Source organism: Petaurus breviceps, unplaced genomic scaffold (assembly GCF_028583685.1).
Source record: "Petaurus breviceps papuanus isolate PSGF00001 unplaced genomic scaffold, PetGlider_PUasm1.0 689, whole genome shotgun sequence".
NCBI classification, from domain to species: domain Eukaryota; kingdom Metazoa; phylum Chordata; class Mammalia; order Diprotodontia; family Petauridae; genus Petaurus; species Petaurus breviceps.
Window position 1 is genome coordinate 12,666,740 of NW_027186458.1, and position 17,495 is coordinate 12,684,234.

Genomic DNA, 17,495 nt, shown 5'->3' on the forward strand with positions numbered 1-17,495 from the left:
ATGGGTCAATGGCTTGCCTCCATTTATGCCAGAGGCCCAGAGCAAAAGGACAGTTCCCATTATATTGATCTTGGGGAACACAGAACAAAGAATGGGGTAGATGATATCATGGAATTAAGGGAAACACGCCCAGTTACAGTGCTGAGGCCAGGGCATCACTTGACTGACTGATGGGGGCTGGCAACACCCCTCTTCTCTCCTGAGACTAAAATGTGCTCACTGTCTGAGCCCAGGGGCAAGATACTGGACCAGACTTCTGGAGAGCAAACCAGACATCTCTGAAGGACAGCCTGGTAGTGTAAAGATGTCAGGCCCAAACTCCCTTGGAATTCTCACCCAGTTTCCAAAGTTAACATAATTCCTTGAGCCAGAGTTGGATTTTTCATCTTAACTGATGACAGACCAGCTGAACTCTGAACCAAGATCAGAGACAAAGAACTGTGACTTAGGCAATTACAGGACAAAAGTAGTTTCAGAACAAAATCAACTAATTGTAAATAAGATCAATAAGAAAATGATACTGGGGGGGTGGGGTAGGTGGTGCAGTGAATACAGCACAGGCCATGGAGTTAGGAGGACATGAGTTCAAATCCAGCCCCAGACACTTAAAACAAAACTAGCCTGTGACCTTGGGCAAGTCACTTAACCCCAATTGCCCTGCCTTCCCCCTCCAAAAAGCAAAATAAATAAATAAATAAATACAGGATTAGTCTTTTTTTTTGTCTTTGTTAAAGTGTTTGTTTACTTTTAATTTACTAGATTTAATTCCATAATCCCGATTTTGAAATTTTCTCCCCCTCCCTCTCCTTCTTCCCCCCCCCCCATGTCAGCATGCAATCAATTATAGGATTTGCAAATACTTTCATATTAGACATTAGTCAGGTTGTAAAGAAGGATTGTATCAGATGGAATGAACAATGGGAAAGAGGAAACAAAACCAAACAGGAAAAAGAAAGAGAGCAGGTATTGCTTCAATCTGCATTCAAAGCCTGTTCTTTCTAGTTCTTTCTCTGAATGTAGATGTCTCTCTCCATCATGAGACTTGTGGAGTTGTCTTATAACCCTGAAGTACTGAGAAGAATGTAGTCTATCAAAGCTGGTCGTCACACATACGTTGTGTCTGTAATTGTGTACAAAGTTCTCCTGGTTCTGCTCTCCTCACTCAGCATCAGTTCCTGTAAGCCTCTGCAGGTAACTATGAAGTCCTTCTGCTCCTCACTTCTTATAGCACAGTAGTATTGCATTACATTCATATACCACAACTTGTTTAACCATTCCCCAATTGATGGACATCCCCTTAATGTACAATTTCTGCCACCACAAAAAGATCCGCAATAAATATTTGTGTACATATGGGTCTTCTTCCCACTTCTATGATCCCTTTGGGACACAATTCTAGAAGTGGTATTATTGGGTTAAAGGGTATGAAATTATTTATAGCCCTTTGGGTATAGTTCCATATTGCTCTCCAGAATGGTTGGATCAGTTCACAACTCCACCAGCAATGTATTAGTGTTCCAGTTTTTCCACATCCTCTTCAGCATATGTCATTTTGCTGTTTTGTCATCTTAGCCAATCTGACCATTGAAATGTTGTACCTCTGAGTTGTTTTGATTTGCATTTCTCTAATCAATGGTGATTTCGAGCATTTTTTCATATACTTATAGATATCTTTACTTTCTACCTCTGATAATTTTCTGTTCATTTCCTTTGACCATTTATCAATTGGGGAATGAATTCTTACAGATTTCACTCAATTTTCTCTATATTTTAGAAATGAGACCTTTATCAGAGACACCTTTTGCAAAAATTCTTTCCCAATTTCCCACTTCCCTCTTAATCTTGGTTACAGTAACTTTGTTTATACAGAAGCTTTTCAATTTAATGTAATCAAGATTATCCATTTTGCATTTTATAATGCTCTCTAACTCTTGCTTCTTCATAAAGTCTTCCCTGGATGTCTTTAGAACTAGAGGTCAGAATGGAAATAAAAAGGAGCCACTAGTCATCTCTGGAAAGAAGCTCCCAAATAAAACCAAACAGGAACATCCTAGCCAAAATCCAGAGTTTAAGGTCAAACAAAGAAATACTTCAGGGATCCAGAAAGAAGGACTTCAAACAAGGAGGAGCCACAGACAGAATCCAGTAGGATTTACCAGCCATAATTACCAAGGAGCAAAGAGCTTAGAACATTCCAGAAGACAAAGGCTTCTGAGGAGGGGGAAGGTGAGGGACAATGATCTCACATAATCCAGGTGTAAGCAAAAGTCTGTACAACACAGGAGTGTCTGATGGGAGAAGAATCCGACATAGATCATCAATCTCATTTGAAATGGTCAAAGGAAGGACTCCAGAGGGCAAGTGGTGAAAGATGCTCCCCACTTCCTGATGGAGACAAAAGATCCAGAGTGTAGAATGTTACACATGTATATGTACATTGGGGGGGGGGGGCATGAATAGTATACAAGTATATAACAAAGGCTTTGTTTTCCTTTATCTCTCAATTTAGGAAGGCTGAGCAGGGTGAGTAAAAAAAAATTTTTTCAAATCAGAAGAAAATACATTCATATACCTTCTACGACTGTGTAAAGGATCATTCCTTTTTTTTTAAGGGCAATTGGGGTTAATTTACTTGCCCAAGGTCACACAGCTAGTTTTTGTGTTAAGTGTCTGAGAGCAGATTTGAACTCAGGTCCTCCTGACTCCAGGGCCTGTGCTCTATTCACTCAGCCACCTAGCGACCCCTAAAAGAACATTCTTAATCCAAGATATGGAGAATTTTAAGAAATAGATAATCCTAACTACATAAAATTGTAAAAGTTTCACTAAAATAAATGAAGATCAAATATGAGGAGAAATTTTTGAATAATGTGGACCTGAGAGTTTGGTTAAATGAGCAAAGAGGCCAGGTGATATACATTTATATAATTTATTCCCTTAAAGCTAGCAAATATGTGCCACGAGGAGTCAAAACCTAAGTTCTGCCTGTCTGATAGAAGAATGAAAAAGTTTGGGGTGGCTGGGTAGCACAGTGAATAGAGCACCAGTCATGGACTCAGGAGGACAGAGTTCAAGTTTGGCCTCAGACACTTAACACTTACTAACCCTGTGACCTTGGAAAGTCACTTAACCCCAATTGCCCTGCCTTCTCCCTTCCAAAAAATAAAAAGAAAAAAAAGAAAAAAAGAAAGAATGACCAAGTGTTATGTTTTAGGACAATCCCAGAATGTCTATGTCCCTCAAATATAGGGTCTCCTTATGTTTACATGAGGATTGACAAAGTAGTGTCAGCTGGATCCCAGGCTGCCTGAGCCTGGCCCACACAGCACAGGCCTCTAGGAAATGGAAGCGCCACTCTTCAGCCTTGTCTGGTCTTTGGAGCTGCTGACACAGGAAAGAGCCTTTGTACAGCAAAGCAAAGCAGTCTGACTGATCCATTTGGGCTTTGACCTTTTGGGAGTTGTTGTCATTTCCTCCTTTTGGTCAAAGGCAAGCTGAAGACTTTGCCTTTAGGCCAAGGAAGATACAGAAAAACCTATATCTTCCTGGGGGGCGAGAGTTCTAAAAATCCTTATCTAGGTGGATTCAGGTTTTTCCCAAATGCTTCCTGAAATAGGGGCCACTAAAGATAAGGTCAAATTCTTTGCCAGATCGAGTCTGCCTCAGGGGGTGAGTGGAGACATGGGATAAGGATTTGGTCTCCCCTCTGGTTGGACATCCCCGCAGCCACTGCAGGGCAATCGCTAACAAGCCAAGGAGCAGGCTGCCAAATGGATCAAGGTAGGAAGCATGATGGGAGGATAGAGAAATAAGCAGAAATAAGCTAAAGTTGCCAAAGATTTAGGTGACCAGCCTTGGGTGTGTAAGGGGTCCAGATGGGTAGGGAGCGGCTCTTCACCCAGGTCTGGTCCGGACTCTTATGAAAGCTGTCTGCCTCTGATGTTGTCTTTTTTGGGCCTCTTGGAAACCAGAGGGCAAGCTCCCCTATGGGCTCAGATGGCCACTCGGGATCAGGGGCAATCTTTAGATGGGACAGATGGATCCAAGAGTCCATACCCACAAGATGGCGTCTGTGGGAGTAGTCAGACAGACCTGACAGGGCTCCCAGAGAACATATGATTTAATACTAAAGGCAGATAGAAATGGTTTCCTTTACCAACCATGCAGGGCTAGATTCAAACAATAAAATAAAGTTTTTCTCTCAGATTACAAAATTGCATAATTACATTAAATCAGGTAGAAATTAAACTACTTAGATGGTTCACAACACACAGTCTGGAGAAGGGACATTTACATGTCACCAAGATAACCAAAGAAATCTTAAACATGAACTATACAAATCAACACAATCATTATCACCAATGTTAACTAACATCAGAATTCCCAATATCCACTTAAACAGCACCTTTTGCATTCCAGATGCCTCATGTAGTAATCTGGTCCCTAGATGGCCTTTTTTTTTAGTACTAGGTTTTATTCTTAGGACAGTTCAAAAAGGGAGTTCTGCTTCTCTGGTTCAGATCTAGAAGTTCCCAGATAATTCTGACTTAGCATAAATCAGTACAATCACTTAAATTTGATTTTCCATTTTTGGCACTACAGAGAATTTCAGTTTATATATCATCTGCTGTTGCTGTCCTTACCTAAAGCCTGTATCTGGCATAAGAACCTTTTAAAATGTGAGGGTCCAAGCATAAAATGAGCTCATCTGCCTCTTAAAACTATCAGACAGATTCTTTAATAAAGCAGAAATAATTTTACTTCTACTAAGACCTTAGACATATTTTGTGAAAAAATCCAAATTTGGGATCTTATTACCAAAGCATGCTTGAAGCTTCAATGTCTGTGATAGAAGTATTTTGGAAGCCAATCTTCTACATCTGTATATAATCCTTAGAGGAATCATTTTTTGTTGCTTTCCTCAAAATTCACTATACTACTTAATTAGACATGTATCCCATTACATCTTTGTTTTATTACTTGGTCTAATCATATTCTCCTTTCGAGGATGTTATCTCTATATTTTATTTGGCCATGAATACAGGTTATAATTGTAAGCTATTCATTATTGCCTCCTATTACAGTAACTCAGAGATGTTCCAGGTTCCATATATTTTTTTTTTCTTTAAAGCAATTGGCGTTAAGTAACTTGCTCAAGGTTACAAGGCCAGTTATTTCTGGGTGTGGTGCTGAGTATCTGAGTCTGGACTGGATCCCAGGTCTCCTGACTCTGGGGCCTGTGCTCTTACTCACTGTGCTACCTGGCCCCCCCACCATCTATTATTTAACAGATTTAATATTGTACTTGGAGAACTTCTTGATTATATACTTTTACTCAAAAAATTAAAAAGGACAATGTCATATACCACAGGAGAAGGAAAGAATTTCCTTAGCTCTGTTTGATTCTAGATATGAGTCATCTCTGATAGGCAATCATGCACCCACTAGGTGCTGAAAGCAGGGCTTACGAGTAATCAGATGAAGAATTTTCTTTTTCAGAAAGGAAAAAGCACAATTGGAAAATAGAGTCAGGAAGATCCTACCTAGGCCATGTCCAATGTTGTCTTTAAAACCTTTCCCAGGCACAGACATCGACCAATAGCAGTTCTCAGCCTGCAACCCCTGTCATTCTACTATTGGCTTTATGAAAACTCAGACAACTACCCCTGTAATCAGAGCCTGAAAAAATAGTAAACTGCAGTCCCAATAAAGCCTTAAATAGCAAATAAATATGAGCTGGTATCCTTCAGTAGAGACATCTCAAATTTGACTGAGCTATTAATTACCAAATCAAGTTACATAATTTTTCTGTCTTCGTAAAATACTCCCTCACACTCTCTCAACACACTAAAATCACCCAAAACTGGCACAAAGGTACCCAAAAGAACTAATTAGGGACAGGAGGGTCTGGGATAACCCCATTTGTCCCCAAACATTCTTATGTGCCTTCAACAAAAGAGGGTCCTGACTTTGATCTCACAACTGAATAGACACATATTTGTTTTATAAGCTTATTTATCCTTCTCTACTTACACTCAGTCTGGGAGAATGAGATACTACAAATTTAAATCTTTTACATGTAAGTTCATACACTAATTTTAACTCTTGCTTAGGCCATGAAATAGCTACAAATTCAGATCAAAATATCAAGATCTCTTCGGTTTTACAACTCATTATATTAATTTAGGAAGAAATTATCTTGAAAATGTAGTAGGTCTTCAAATAAATCACACTAGAGATTTTTCAAAACATTTATTCTAAAAGTGTTTCCCTTTCTTTAAAAACAGTTCAAATTATATCCCTATATTAAAAGGAATAGTCACTAAACTCTTATGAAGAGAAACAGTTGGAAACTTAAAATGATAGATATCTCTCTTCCTCCTTAAAACAAAATGAACCTTTCAACATTGGAATTCATTAAAACCAAGTTCATGTAAAATGTCCTTAAGTAACATAAATCCCTAAGGTATTATAACAAACTAAATCCCTAGTTATTGCAGAATTCCTAGATATCACAAAGGAAACAAAGCAAAAAAGGATGCTGTGATGGAAAGGAGATTATTTTTCATTAGACAAGAAGAACATGCCTAATTAAATTAGCCTTATTACAATAGAAAAGTTCACCAGGCCTTTAAAAATTTACCCAGTATCTTTTCTTTCCTTTTCCTTAAATATATCACTAGAAATTAATTACATTCTGGAATTTCACATAGATAGTGACTGTGGTAGTGCCTAAACCTTCAAATTAACATGCATAAATATATCCTGGCATGGAACAGGCTTGAAAATCACACCCCTATCTTTTCCCAAGGATTTTATTTTGCACAAAGAGAACTTTTAAAATACGATACAATTTTAGAAATACAGTAATAACACAAACAATAAATTTCAGATGGAATCAATTGCATTTCCAGATTATCACCTAGAGAAATTATTGAGAAAGAAAAAAAAACTATTTCATAGTTAACAATTACATTAATTAGAGATAATAATAATGCTGTACCTAACATACCCCCAGTCATGTTAACTATTTTACAATTATCAAATCATTTTAATCCCATAACAGCAGCCATCATTATTTTTCCCTGTGCAAATCAGGAAACGGATGAAACAGAGATAAAATAGCTTGCCAAAAGTTAATACATTTTTGCAATGGGAACAGAGAAGTGTGGAGTTTACCTGGAGCAAAGGCTGGCTTCCCAGTGGTGATACTTCTTTGAGGCAGGGTTTAGGGAATGATAGTCACAGGCCTGATCCATCCACCTCTCCCTTCCCCCACAACTGCAGAATTTGCTAAGCCCATGGCAGTTGCAGCTGCTGGGCCAGGGTGGGCAGAATGGACAGGACCTGGGTGACATTTCCAAGCTTTGCTGAGAAGGGTGGGCTACAAGGTGCCTGGGGGCACAGGGCAGTCCAGGCTCCTGCCAGTTTGTGAGTGTTATCCCTCCCCTCCTCTTGCCAGGTGGAGAAGGATGATTAAATTTGCCCTACTATTCTCCTGCATTCTCTTCTCTTAATATGATCTGGGATGAGAGGACTTAACAAGAACTTGTGGCTGTTAAAAACCCCACATTGAGATACCCTCTTAATTCTTGGGGAGGGAGTGGGGAATGCTAAGTGTTCTTGACAGGCGTTTAGTAGGGGTGAGATCCTTGAGTTACCTACAGTCTCAGGAGTTTTCTCCAGAAATCCCAATATGATCTATTTCCAGAAACTACCAAGTTTAATCCCAGGATCTGCTACATAAGATGTTTTTAGCTATATTTAATGTTACATTGTAGCTCCAGGTTGTGCTGACCAGAAACCACAAAGAAAAGTGTCTTATAGATGTGTTTGGTTGTTTCACTAGCTGCATCCCTTTAAAGTCTCTGGCTGCCTGTATTTTAAGCCTTATAAGTTACAGACTCATTCACAGCACACATGATACAGACCCAGAGACACACAAATTGACAGACAAATTGACAGGATAAATAGAGTTCTTAATTAATAACAAAGAGAGAGAGGGAATTAGGGGCTTGCAGGTAATACTCATTAAGAATTGGCTATTATTATTCAAGGTTTCAAGACCTGATGGAGTAGGAGTGGATGGGGATCCTACAGCCTTTGCACCTCTATCGTCTTGGGGGGGGGGTCCTTGGCTCCACCTCCCCAGGTGTTTTCTGACTTTCCATAACCTTAAGACAGGTCCTACATTCAGATTTCCAATATCGTGATTTCTTGCAATAGCGACAAATGCCAGGATATATCAAAGGATACATCAAATCTGACCAAAACAAGTCATTTATATCCAAAGAGACAGAGAACTGATACAGATGTGAACCAAGAGCCATTGCCAATAGCTGGGTGCTGAAAGGATGTGAAAGTTTCTAAAGTCCTGCCAACTATAAATGACCACATGAAGACAGGTCTCCAAGCAACAGTAAGAGAAAGTCATGTGAAAGTAACCTTGCCATTTCTTGTGAAGAGGTAAATTTTGTGTATGCCAATAAACATAATGCTGAAATAAGAAGGAACGATTCTTCTGACCCACAAGGTGCCAAACAGAAAAAGAAGGCCACAGAATTGTTAATAAACTTCATGAAAGGAGACATCTGGAAGCTCTCAAAAATGGGACACGGATAACGACTGGAGTTAATATTCTGTTAACTCTCGAGAAATGTTTGGCAGAGAAGAAACCAGAGTTGTTTCTCCAAGGGTAGATAAGTGTGGATTGTGGGTCTTCAGTTTCCTAATCTGTAACATAAAGATTATCTCCAAGCTCCTCTCCAGGGGTAACCTTATGTTCTCTATGAAGTTTGAAGTTTTCTGGTTTCCTAGTTGGGAGGATGAGACAAGGAGAGAGGGAACATTCTACCAATTGCGCCCAGATTCATTGTTTCTGGGGAAAAAAAGTCACTAGGGGGTCGGCTAGGTGGTACAGTGGATAAAGCTGGGGTCAGGAGGACCTGAGTACAAATCCGATCTCAGACACTTAACACAAAAACTAGCCTTGTGACCTTGGGCAAGTCACTTCACCCCAATTGCCCTACCTTTCCCCTCCAAAAAGAAAAGTTGCTAGAAATTTTCACTTTCATGTCTCATGGCAGCTCAGAAACAAGCTTAGGCTGAAATGGTGCTCCTCCCCATTTTAAGAACTAAGCTCTTTCCTTTGCTTGTGATTGAGTTGTGTCTGACTCTGCCCGATTTGGGGCTTTCTTATTAAAGGAATTGGAGTGGTTTGCCATTTTCTTCTCCAGCTCATTTCTTTTTCCTGAGGAGGAAACTCAGGCGAACAGGGTTAAGTGATTTGCTCAGGTTCGAACATGTAGTCTGAGTTCTGGATTATCTGTAACTCAGGTCTTCCTGATTCCAGGCTCTGAGCTCCAACCACTGGGGGCTCCAGATGCCCCTTTTATGAAAGGGGAGACAAAGGCTTCTATTCTGATTCCAAATTTCATTTACCGGACTCTGATTTACTCTTTCTTCTCGGGTCCCTGGCTCGCTCACCTACCCGGCCTGGGGAGGTTACCAGACTTGTCTGAGTCACAGCTGGGATGGACATGGAGGCGGCCACCCGGCCCTCCACAAACCAGCCTGCAGATTTTTTCAGTCCTCAGAGGCCCTCGGTTTTGGGTGGGGACATTGTCTTCCTAACTTCTGAACCTTCTTTTTCTCTGGTTCAGGCTGGGAGCACAAGAGCCTTGCGCTCCAGGAGTGATGATGGGAGGGTTAGGGTTAGGGTTAGTGAAAGAGCCAAGGTCTCTAAAGCCGGGGATTTTCCCCCAGTCAGTTTTAGTTTTCGTCTCCTAACTCATTCTGCCCAGTCACCAATGACGCCTGCTGCCTCCCGTTTGCTACTGGCTGGCGCGGCCTCCGTAAATCCAATCAGAAGTGAGGGATTCGGCCCTTTATAAACGCAGGCTTCTGGCTGGTCTTACTGCTCCTGTCCTCCTGTGAGCCCGGACCATGGGGCTCCTAGTGCGCTCTCTCCTCCTGCTGGGGACCCTGGCCCTGCCCGGGACCTGGGCGGGTGAGTGAGGCCCCCGGGGCGGAGGGGAGGGGGGGATGGGGTCTCCTACAGAGAGCTCCCCGACCCCAGCCCGGGGGGGTCCCGTGCGTGACTCGGGGACAAGCACGGTGGGGGGGCTGTCGGCTCCTTACTGGCAGGGGAGCTGAGAGGGGGGAAGGGGGAGGAGGGAGGAGCCGGGACGGAGGAGGGGGACGATAAGAAGCAGCAGAGCTGCCCCACCCCCCCAGGGGCGAGGACGGAACCAGGGGCAGCTTAAGGAGCCTCAGGGAGGACCGGGGGAGGGGCCAGGCCAGGGCCCAAGGTGGGGGGCCGGGGGTGAGGAGGGGGAGGCCCTCCGGACGGGACCGCACTAGAGGAGCGTGCAGGGAGAGGTCCAGGAGAGGGGCCCTAGGCCCGGCTGTGAGGTCAGTGACGCGTTCGGCTGATCCCCAAGCGCCGGGAGTCCCTTAAGGGGGGGGGGGGGGGGGGCGCGGAGGAGACATCTTGGGTCACCAGTCAAGAGTAAGGACCCGAGCGGGGCAGAGTCAAGGGTCACCGCGGTCTCGCCCTGACCCCGGCCGGTCCCTCCCAGGCTCTCACTCCATGCGGTATTTCTACACCGGGGTGACCCGGCCCGGGCTCGGGGAGCCGCGCTTCTTCTCCATGGGCTACGTGGACGATCAGCAGTTTTCGCGCTTCTACAGCGAGAGTCAGAGGATGGAGCCGCGCGCGGCGTGGATGGAGGGGATGGACCGGGAGGACCCGGAGTACTGGGAGCGGAACACACGGACCATCAGGAAGACAGCACAGGTGTTCCGAGAGCGCCTGGAGACCCTGCGGGGCCAGTTCAACCAGAGCGCGGGGGGTGCGTGCGGGGGGGGGGGCTCGAGGTAAGGTGGATCGGTCCCGGCCCGCAGAGCCCACTCTTACCTCCCGGCCCCGCAGGCGTCCACACCCTCCAGCGCATGTACGGCTGCGAGGTGACCCCCGAGCTGCGCTTCAGGCGCGGGTTTTCCCAAGACGCCTATGACGGGCGGGACTACATCGCGCTGGACACGGAGACCTACAGGTGGACGGCGGCCGTGCCCGAGGCTGAGAACACCAAGCGCAAGTGGGAGGCGGACAGGAGCTTCACTGAGGGATGGAAAGCGTATCTGGAGGAGATCTGCGTGACGTGGCTGAAGAAGCACCTGGAGATGGGCAAGGAGACGCTGCTGAGGGCAGGTACCGCCCCGCCCCGTGTGCGCGGCACTCAAGGCCACGGCCCCGCCCTCCCTTGTACCCCAGCCCCAGATTGGGAGTGTGCCCCTCCCCCACTGTCCCTGGGGAGGAGGGGAGCCCAGAACTGCCTCTGCCCTTTGCCCCCAGACCCGCCCTCTGCCCGAGTGACCCGCCACTCCGCCCCCCATGGGGAGGTGATCCTGCGCTTCCGGGCCCAGGACTTCTACCCCTCCTACATCTCCCTGACCTGGCTGAGGGAGGGGTAGGAGCAGCTCCAGGACTCGGAGTTCATTGAGACCAGGCCTGCTGGGGACCGCACCTTCCAGAAGTGGGCAGCTGTGGGTGTGACCCCGGGCCAGGAAGGGGCGTACACCTGCCGAGTCCAGCACGAGGGACTGCCTGAGCCCCTCACCCTGAAGTGGAGTGAGGGGGGGGGGGGGGGAGGGGGGGGGGGGGGGGCTGAGGGAAGTGGGGGAGGGTTAGAGACCCTCAGGCCACTGGGCTCAGGGCCTCTCACTTCCCTTTTCCATTTCAGAGCCACCCTCCTCATCCACCCGGCTCATTGTAGGGGGCATTGCCTCTGGCCTTCTCCTCATCGCAGTCATTGCTGGAGTTGGGGTCTGGAGGAAGAAGAAGTCAGGTGGGCATGCCTGGGAGGGTCCTCAGGGAGCAGGCACCAGGGAGATCCAGGCTTCCCCTGACCCCCAGCTTTTCTCTCTGTCCCCAAGTCCTCTCCCTCCCACCTAGGGGATCCTCAAATGGGCCCCAAGGCTCTAGATGAACAAATCGCTACCTGGAAACCATTTCTCTGAGGATGCCTGGCAGGGGTGTGACAGGCTGGCTGAGGGGGAATCTGCTTCAGACTCAGATCAGAAATGAAAATGGGGGTCTTTGCCCCAGGGCCTGGTGTCCCCCCAGCTGGGGACTGCAGCCCAGCCTTGGGAGCTTCTGGATCCAGGCCTGGAGGGGAGAAGGGGCCCTTTGGGGACCTCTTTTCTGTCTTTCCCTTGGATCTAGGGGCTGGACTGGAGTGGGGAGGGGGTGCAATCTAGTTATTTGTTGTCTCTCCTAGATAAAACAACTGAACATTTTTTATGTTTATTTTTTAGTTTACATCATTCATTTCCAGAAGATTTTGAGTTACAAATTTTCTCCCCATTTTTCCCCTACTCATCACCCCAAAATATCGATCGCACTGAATATCCCCTCCCCCAATCTGCTGTCTCCTATATTTTCCCCCATGCCCCTCTGATTTTCCAGTAGGGCACAGTGGATGTCTATGCCCCAGTGCCTGTAAATCCTATTTCCCAGTTGCATGTAAAATAATAATAATAGATAGATATTTAAACATTTGATTTTGAAACTTTGGATTCCAGATTCATTCCCTTCCTGCCTTGTCACCCACCCTTATTGAGAAGATAAGCAGTTCAGTATAGGTTGTACATGTGTAGCTAATGCAAAACATTTCCATAGTGAATATGTTGTGAAAGACTGACTCTATTTCTCTCCCTCCCATCCCACCCCAACTTGTTCTGTTCTCTACTTTGATCCTGCCCCTTTTCAAACGCGGGTGCTTCCACCTTCCCTCCCCCCCAGCCTGCCCTCCCTTCCATCATCCCTCCTCTCATCCCCTTCCCCCCTAATCTCCTGTAGGGTGAGAGACCCGATTTAGTGTGTATGTCATAACCTCCGGAAGCTAAATGCAGTGAGAACGAGGTTGACTCATTCCCTTTTGCCTTCCTGTTCTTTCCCTCCATTGTGACCATTTTCTCTTGCCTCTTCTACATGAGATAGTTTACTCCATTCTGTCTCTCTCCATCTCTTCTCATTATATTCCACTCTCACCTCTTAATTTCACTTTTTAAGTATCATCCATTCCTATTAAATTGGTCCTGTGCCCTCTATTTTTGTATACCTGTAAACATATATACACACTCACATATGTATTGATATGCTCATATGCTCTTCAAAGAGGCATATATGTATGTATACATACGTGCATATATATACATTTTTATTTGCTTCAAATATTCTCATACTGTGAAAAGTTTCATAAGTTATAATTTTTCCATGTATGAATGCAAGTAGTGCAAGTTGATAAGTTCCTTATGATTTCTTTTCCCTCTTTACCTTCTCATGCTTCTCTTGCTTCTTGTATCTGAATGTCTTTGCATAGAAAAATAGATTTTCTATTCAACTCTGGTTTTTTCATCAAGTATGCTCAAACGTCCTCTATTCCACTGAATGACCATATTTTCCCCTGAAACATGTTACTCAGTTTTGCTGGGTAGGTGATTCTTGGTTTTAATCCCAGCTTCTTTGACCTCCAGAATATCATATTCCAGGCCCTTCAATCCCTCAGTGTAGAAGCTGCCAGATCCTGTGTTATCCTGATTGTGTTTCCACACTATTGAAATTGTTTCTTCCTGGCTGCTTGTAATATTTTCTCCTCGATCTGGGAATTCCGGAACCTGGCTATAATACTCCTAGGAGTTTTCTTTTGGGGATCTTTTTCAGGAGGTGATAGATGGACTCTGGCAACCTGTTTTGCCCTCTGGTTCTAAAATATCAGGGCAATTTTCCTTGAGAATTCCTTGAAGGATGATTTCTAGGTTCTGTTTTTGATCATGGCTTTCAGGTAGTTCAATAATTTTTAAATTATCTCTCCTGGATATATTTTCCAGGTCAGTGGTTTTTCCAATGAGATATTTCACATTGCTTTCTATTTTTTCATTTGTTTGGATCTGTTTAATAGCATCTTGATTTCTAATAAAGTCACTAGCTTCCATTTGCTCCAATCTAATTCTGAAGGAATGATTCTCCACATTGAGCTTTTGAAATTCTTTTTCATCTGGCAAATTCGGCTTTTTAAGGCATTCTTCTCCTCATTGGCTTTTTGAGCGTCTTTTGCCATTTGAGTTCATCTATTTTTTACGCTGTTATTTTCTTCAATCACATTGCTGACTTTCATTTCATAATTTTCTTGCATTGTTCTTATTTCTCTTCCCAGTTTTTCCTCCACTTCTCTTATTTGGTTTTCAAAACCATTCTTATGGTCCTCTATGGCCTGTAACCAGTTCATATTTTTCTTGGAAGCTTTAGGTGCAGGAGTTCTGATGTTGCTGGCTTCCTCCTGTTCCATGCTTTGATCCTTTTTGTCCCCAAAATAGGAGTGTAAAGTCGGACCGCTGTGCTTGGTTTGCTCATGTTGCCACTCAATTACTTGACTTTTAGGCTTTTTGTCCCAGCAGGACTCTGCCACCAGACAGAGGAGCTTTGTCCCAAATGCTGAGGTTTTCTCAGCTACCAAAGGCATTAATTGGGTGCCCTCTCTGAAGCCTCCACACCACTCTGGCTCACTAGTAACACACCCCATGACCTCCACCACAGACAGTGATCCAGATCCAAGCAGGTTAAAGCAAGAGTGTTTACCCCTCAGACTTGTGGCTTGATCCCCCTACAATCTGCAGGCCAGGAACTGAACCAGCCACCTGACGGTGGCCGTTGTGCCTCAGCCACTTCTCCCTCCAGGGGGCAAAGGCCAGACCATACTCCTGGACTCCCCCCTTCCCAAAGTCCGCACTGAACTGAACTCTCACTTTGTCCTTAGCATCTGTGGGTTGATAATTCTGGAAACCATCACAGCTGCTGGTGATCTGAAGTCCCTCCAGCCAGTGGCTGGTTGTGGCTGCCCTGAGCCTAAAACCTCCTGCCTCCCAGAGTGCTGTGCTGGCCCCTTCCTGCCGGCCTGCTGCCTGACTGTCTTCAGCGGGAAGTTAGCTTCTCTCTCTCTGGGATCTGTAGCTCCAAAGTTTGTTTAGAGTCATTTTTTACATTAATTGGAGGAGGTGGAAGCGAGAGCCATGCAGAAGTCCTGTTTCTACCACCACTGGACTTAGTGTGGTCTCCTCTTCTGGATTCCTCACTGGAAATTTGAGGGCATTATGTTTAGGCTGCAGGTAAGTGAAGGGTTGACATGGAGAGTAGATCTCTGGGACCTGAGCAGTGAGAAGGCAGAGGAGAGGCTTAGCCCAGCAGCCTTCCCTTGGTGTCCCCTTCCCTTCATGCACCCTGGTTCTGGGATGTAAGTCCCAGACTGGATTGTTTCCTCTTTTGTCTTCAGGTAGTGACAATGCCTAGCAGTCAGATGTCTCTCTCACAGCCAGAGGTGAGACTCTGGGGGCCTGAAAGGAGAGAAGGGCTGGGGACCAAAGGGGGCCAAGCAAAGAGGAGGGAATGGGGGAGGTTGGGCTGAGGTTGTCTAGATGGTGAAGCAGGGCCTTCAGAATGGTGAGAGGCTGGAGGCCAGAGGGGCCTTGGAGAATCCCCCTGAATCTGTCTGTCCTTCAGCTTGAGAGAATTTCCTGGTCTGGACTTGAGAAAGAAAACCAGTCTGCAATTCCAGTGTTCCTCTTGACCCCTGGCTTTTTTTCCAGCATTTGCCCTTGGGATCCTCACTGGACTCTACTGGCCCAAGCCCAGGGCAGCATCCTCAGGGCCTCACCCTGTTCTTTAAGGCCTCCCTCCCTGCCCCCTTTCTTTCTGTCTGTCTAAGTCTGCAGGGAGTCAGGCAGCAGTCAGGGCCAGAGGGCTTTGGGAATGAGCCCTCCTTCACCCCTGATGCTGCACTGACCTCTGGGATCTCTGTCTGACTGGGGAAACAGCATAATGAATTACTGTTCTTGGGTCTCCAGCTTTCCTCCACAATCTCAGCTGAGCTTTCCAAAAGGTGGGGGGTTGTGGAGGACAGCATGCCAATGTGGAGATGTTCTGGCCATGTGAAGGGAAAATAAATGAAAATTTGGAGACGTCTGAGAAGGTTTTAATTTCCTCTGGTGAATCTCTGAGTGCAGGTGGGGGCTGGGGTCAAGAGGGGAAGGAGCCTGGGGGAGGGCCAGTGTACATGGTGAGGGAGCAGATGTTTGTCTTTAATTTGTATTGCTCGGGGGCTGTTGTGCACATGGTCTATTGGGACTTTTTCAGGGCCTCAGACAGAGCCCAACCTGCCAACTCAGCCTGGACCTGGAACCGTGCCCAAACAGGCTGCTGGTCAGTGACCCCATAGGCCAGCCCTCAGCACCAACTTTCAGAGTTCCTGTTCTCTGTTTTATTGTTTTCTGTCCCCCCTTGTGTTTGTATCCCTGCTTTTCTTTCACTGAAGGGACCTCCCTGAGGTCTGCTGTGGTCTCTGTTCAGGGCCCAGTCCAGGATCCTAGGGCTCCATCTCTGTTGTTGATGGTCACTGCACTGAGTGACCACCATGTCCCTTCTGTAGACTGTTCTAGGGTGGAGGCTTTTTTTCTCCTCTGAAGAAGGGAAGGCTTTCCCTTTGGAATTAATGAAAGAGGGAATATCAGAAAGAAGCCCTTGCCCCTTCTCCATTCCATGGCATCCAGACCCTGAACGTGGTTAGGAGCCGCTGATCTCTCCCCACCTATAACTTCCCCCCTCCTCCACTCTCCTTTCCTCTCTGGAATGATCCAGGCTGCTGGAAACAATTGCCTTTCTCTCTTTTGTTCTGCCCTAGAGTTTCCAAAAAAGAGGAAGGTTTTAATTATTTCTATTTCTCTCCCATCTTATAATCAGTATCTCAACATCAGACCATTGTTTTTACTCATCCCAGACCATCCACGTTTTGTTCACTTGTTCCAAAATTTGTGCGTGGAAGTGGAGCCAAGATGGTGGAGAAAAACAGGGACTTACTTGAGATTTCCCTCAAATCTCAAATACCTGTAAAAAATAACTCTAAAAAAATTCTAGAGCTTCAGAACCAACAAAATGACAGTGAAACACACTTCTAGTCTAAGAGTGGAAGGCCAACAGGAAGAGTTCATCATGCTGGGATGGGAGCTGAGTGCAGTCCAGCATGGGCCATGATGGCACAGACAAGAGAACAGCAGGCTTCAGGAGACTGAGTCACTGGCCACCATGGCATTTTCCAGACTTCTTCACCCAAGGATCAAGTGACTCATAAAAAACTCTTGAAGCCTAAAACAGTACATCACCCCACTCCCACCTCTACCCCTGATGGAAGCAGAGTCTTAACGTGACAACAAGTTAGAAAGAAAAGTATTAGGCTGGGAAGATGAGCAAACAGCATAAAAATCCTTAGACTATAGAATCTTACTCTGGTGACAAAGAAGATCAAAACATACAACCAAAAGAAGACAACAAAGTCAAGATTCCTGCATCAAAAGCCTCCAAGAAAAATATGAATTGGTCACAGGCCATGGAACAGCTCAAAAAGGATTTTGAAAGTCAAATAAGAGAAGCAGAGGAAAGATTG

At 45.4% G+C, this 17,495-nt stretch overlaps 1 protein-coding gene and 1 pseudogene across 1 annotated transcript in view; both read left to right on the top strand.

Moving 5' to 3' along the window:
• The window catches only part of LOC138174636 (BOLA class I histocompatibility antigen, alpha chain BL3-6-like), a 451,117-nt gene extending 435,538 nt beyond the window's left edge, over window positions 1-15,579 (top strand). Inside the window, exon 8 of the mRNA XM_069104997.1 lies at window positions 15,560-15,579. Coding sequence (XP_068961098.1) covers window positions 15,560-15,564 — 5 coding nt within the window. The 3' untranslated portion in view covers window positions 15,565-15,579. The remainder of the gene's footprint in view (window positions 1-15,559) is intronic.
• LOC138174637 (class I histocompatibility antigen, Gogo-OKO alpha chain-like) lies at window positions 9,870-14,522 on the top strand (annotated as a pseudogene).
• Window positions 15,580-17,495: the final 1,916 nt, after the last annotated feature.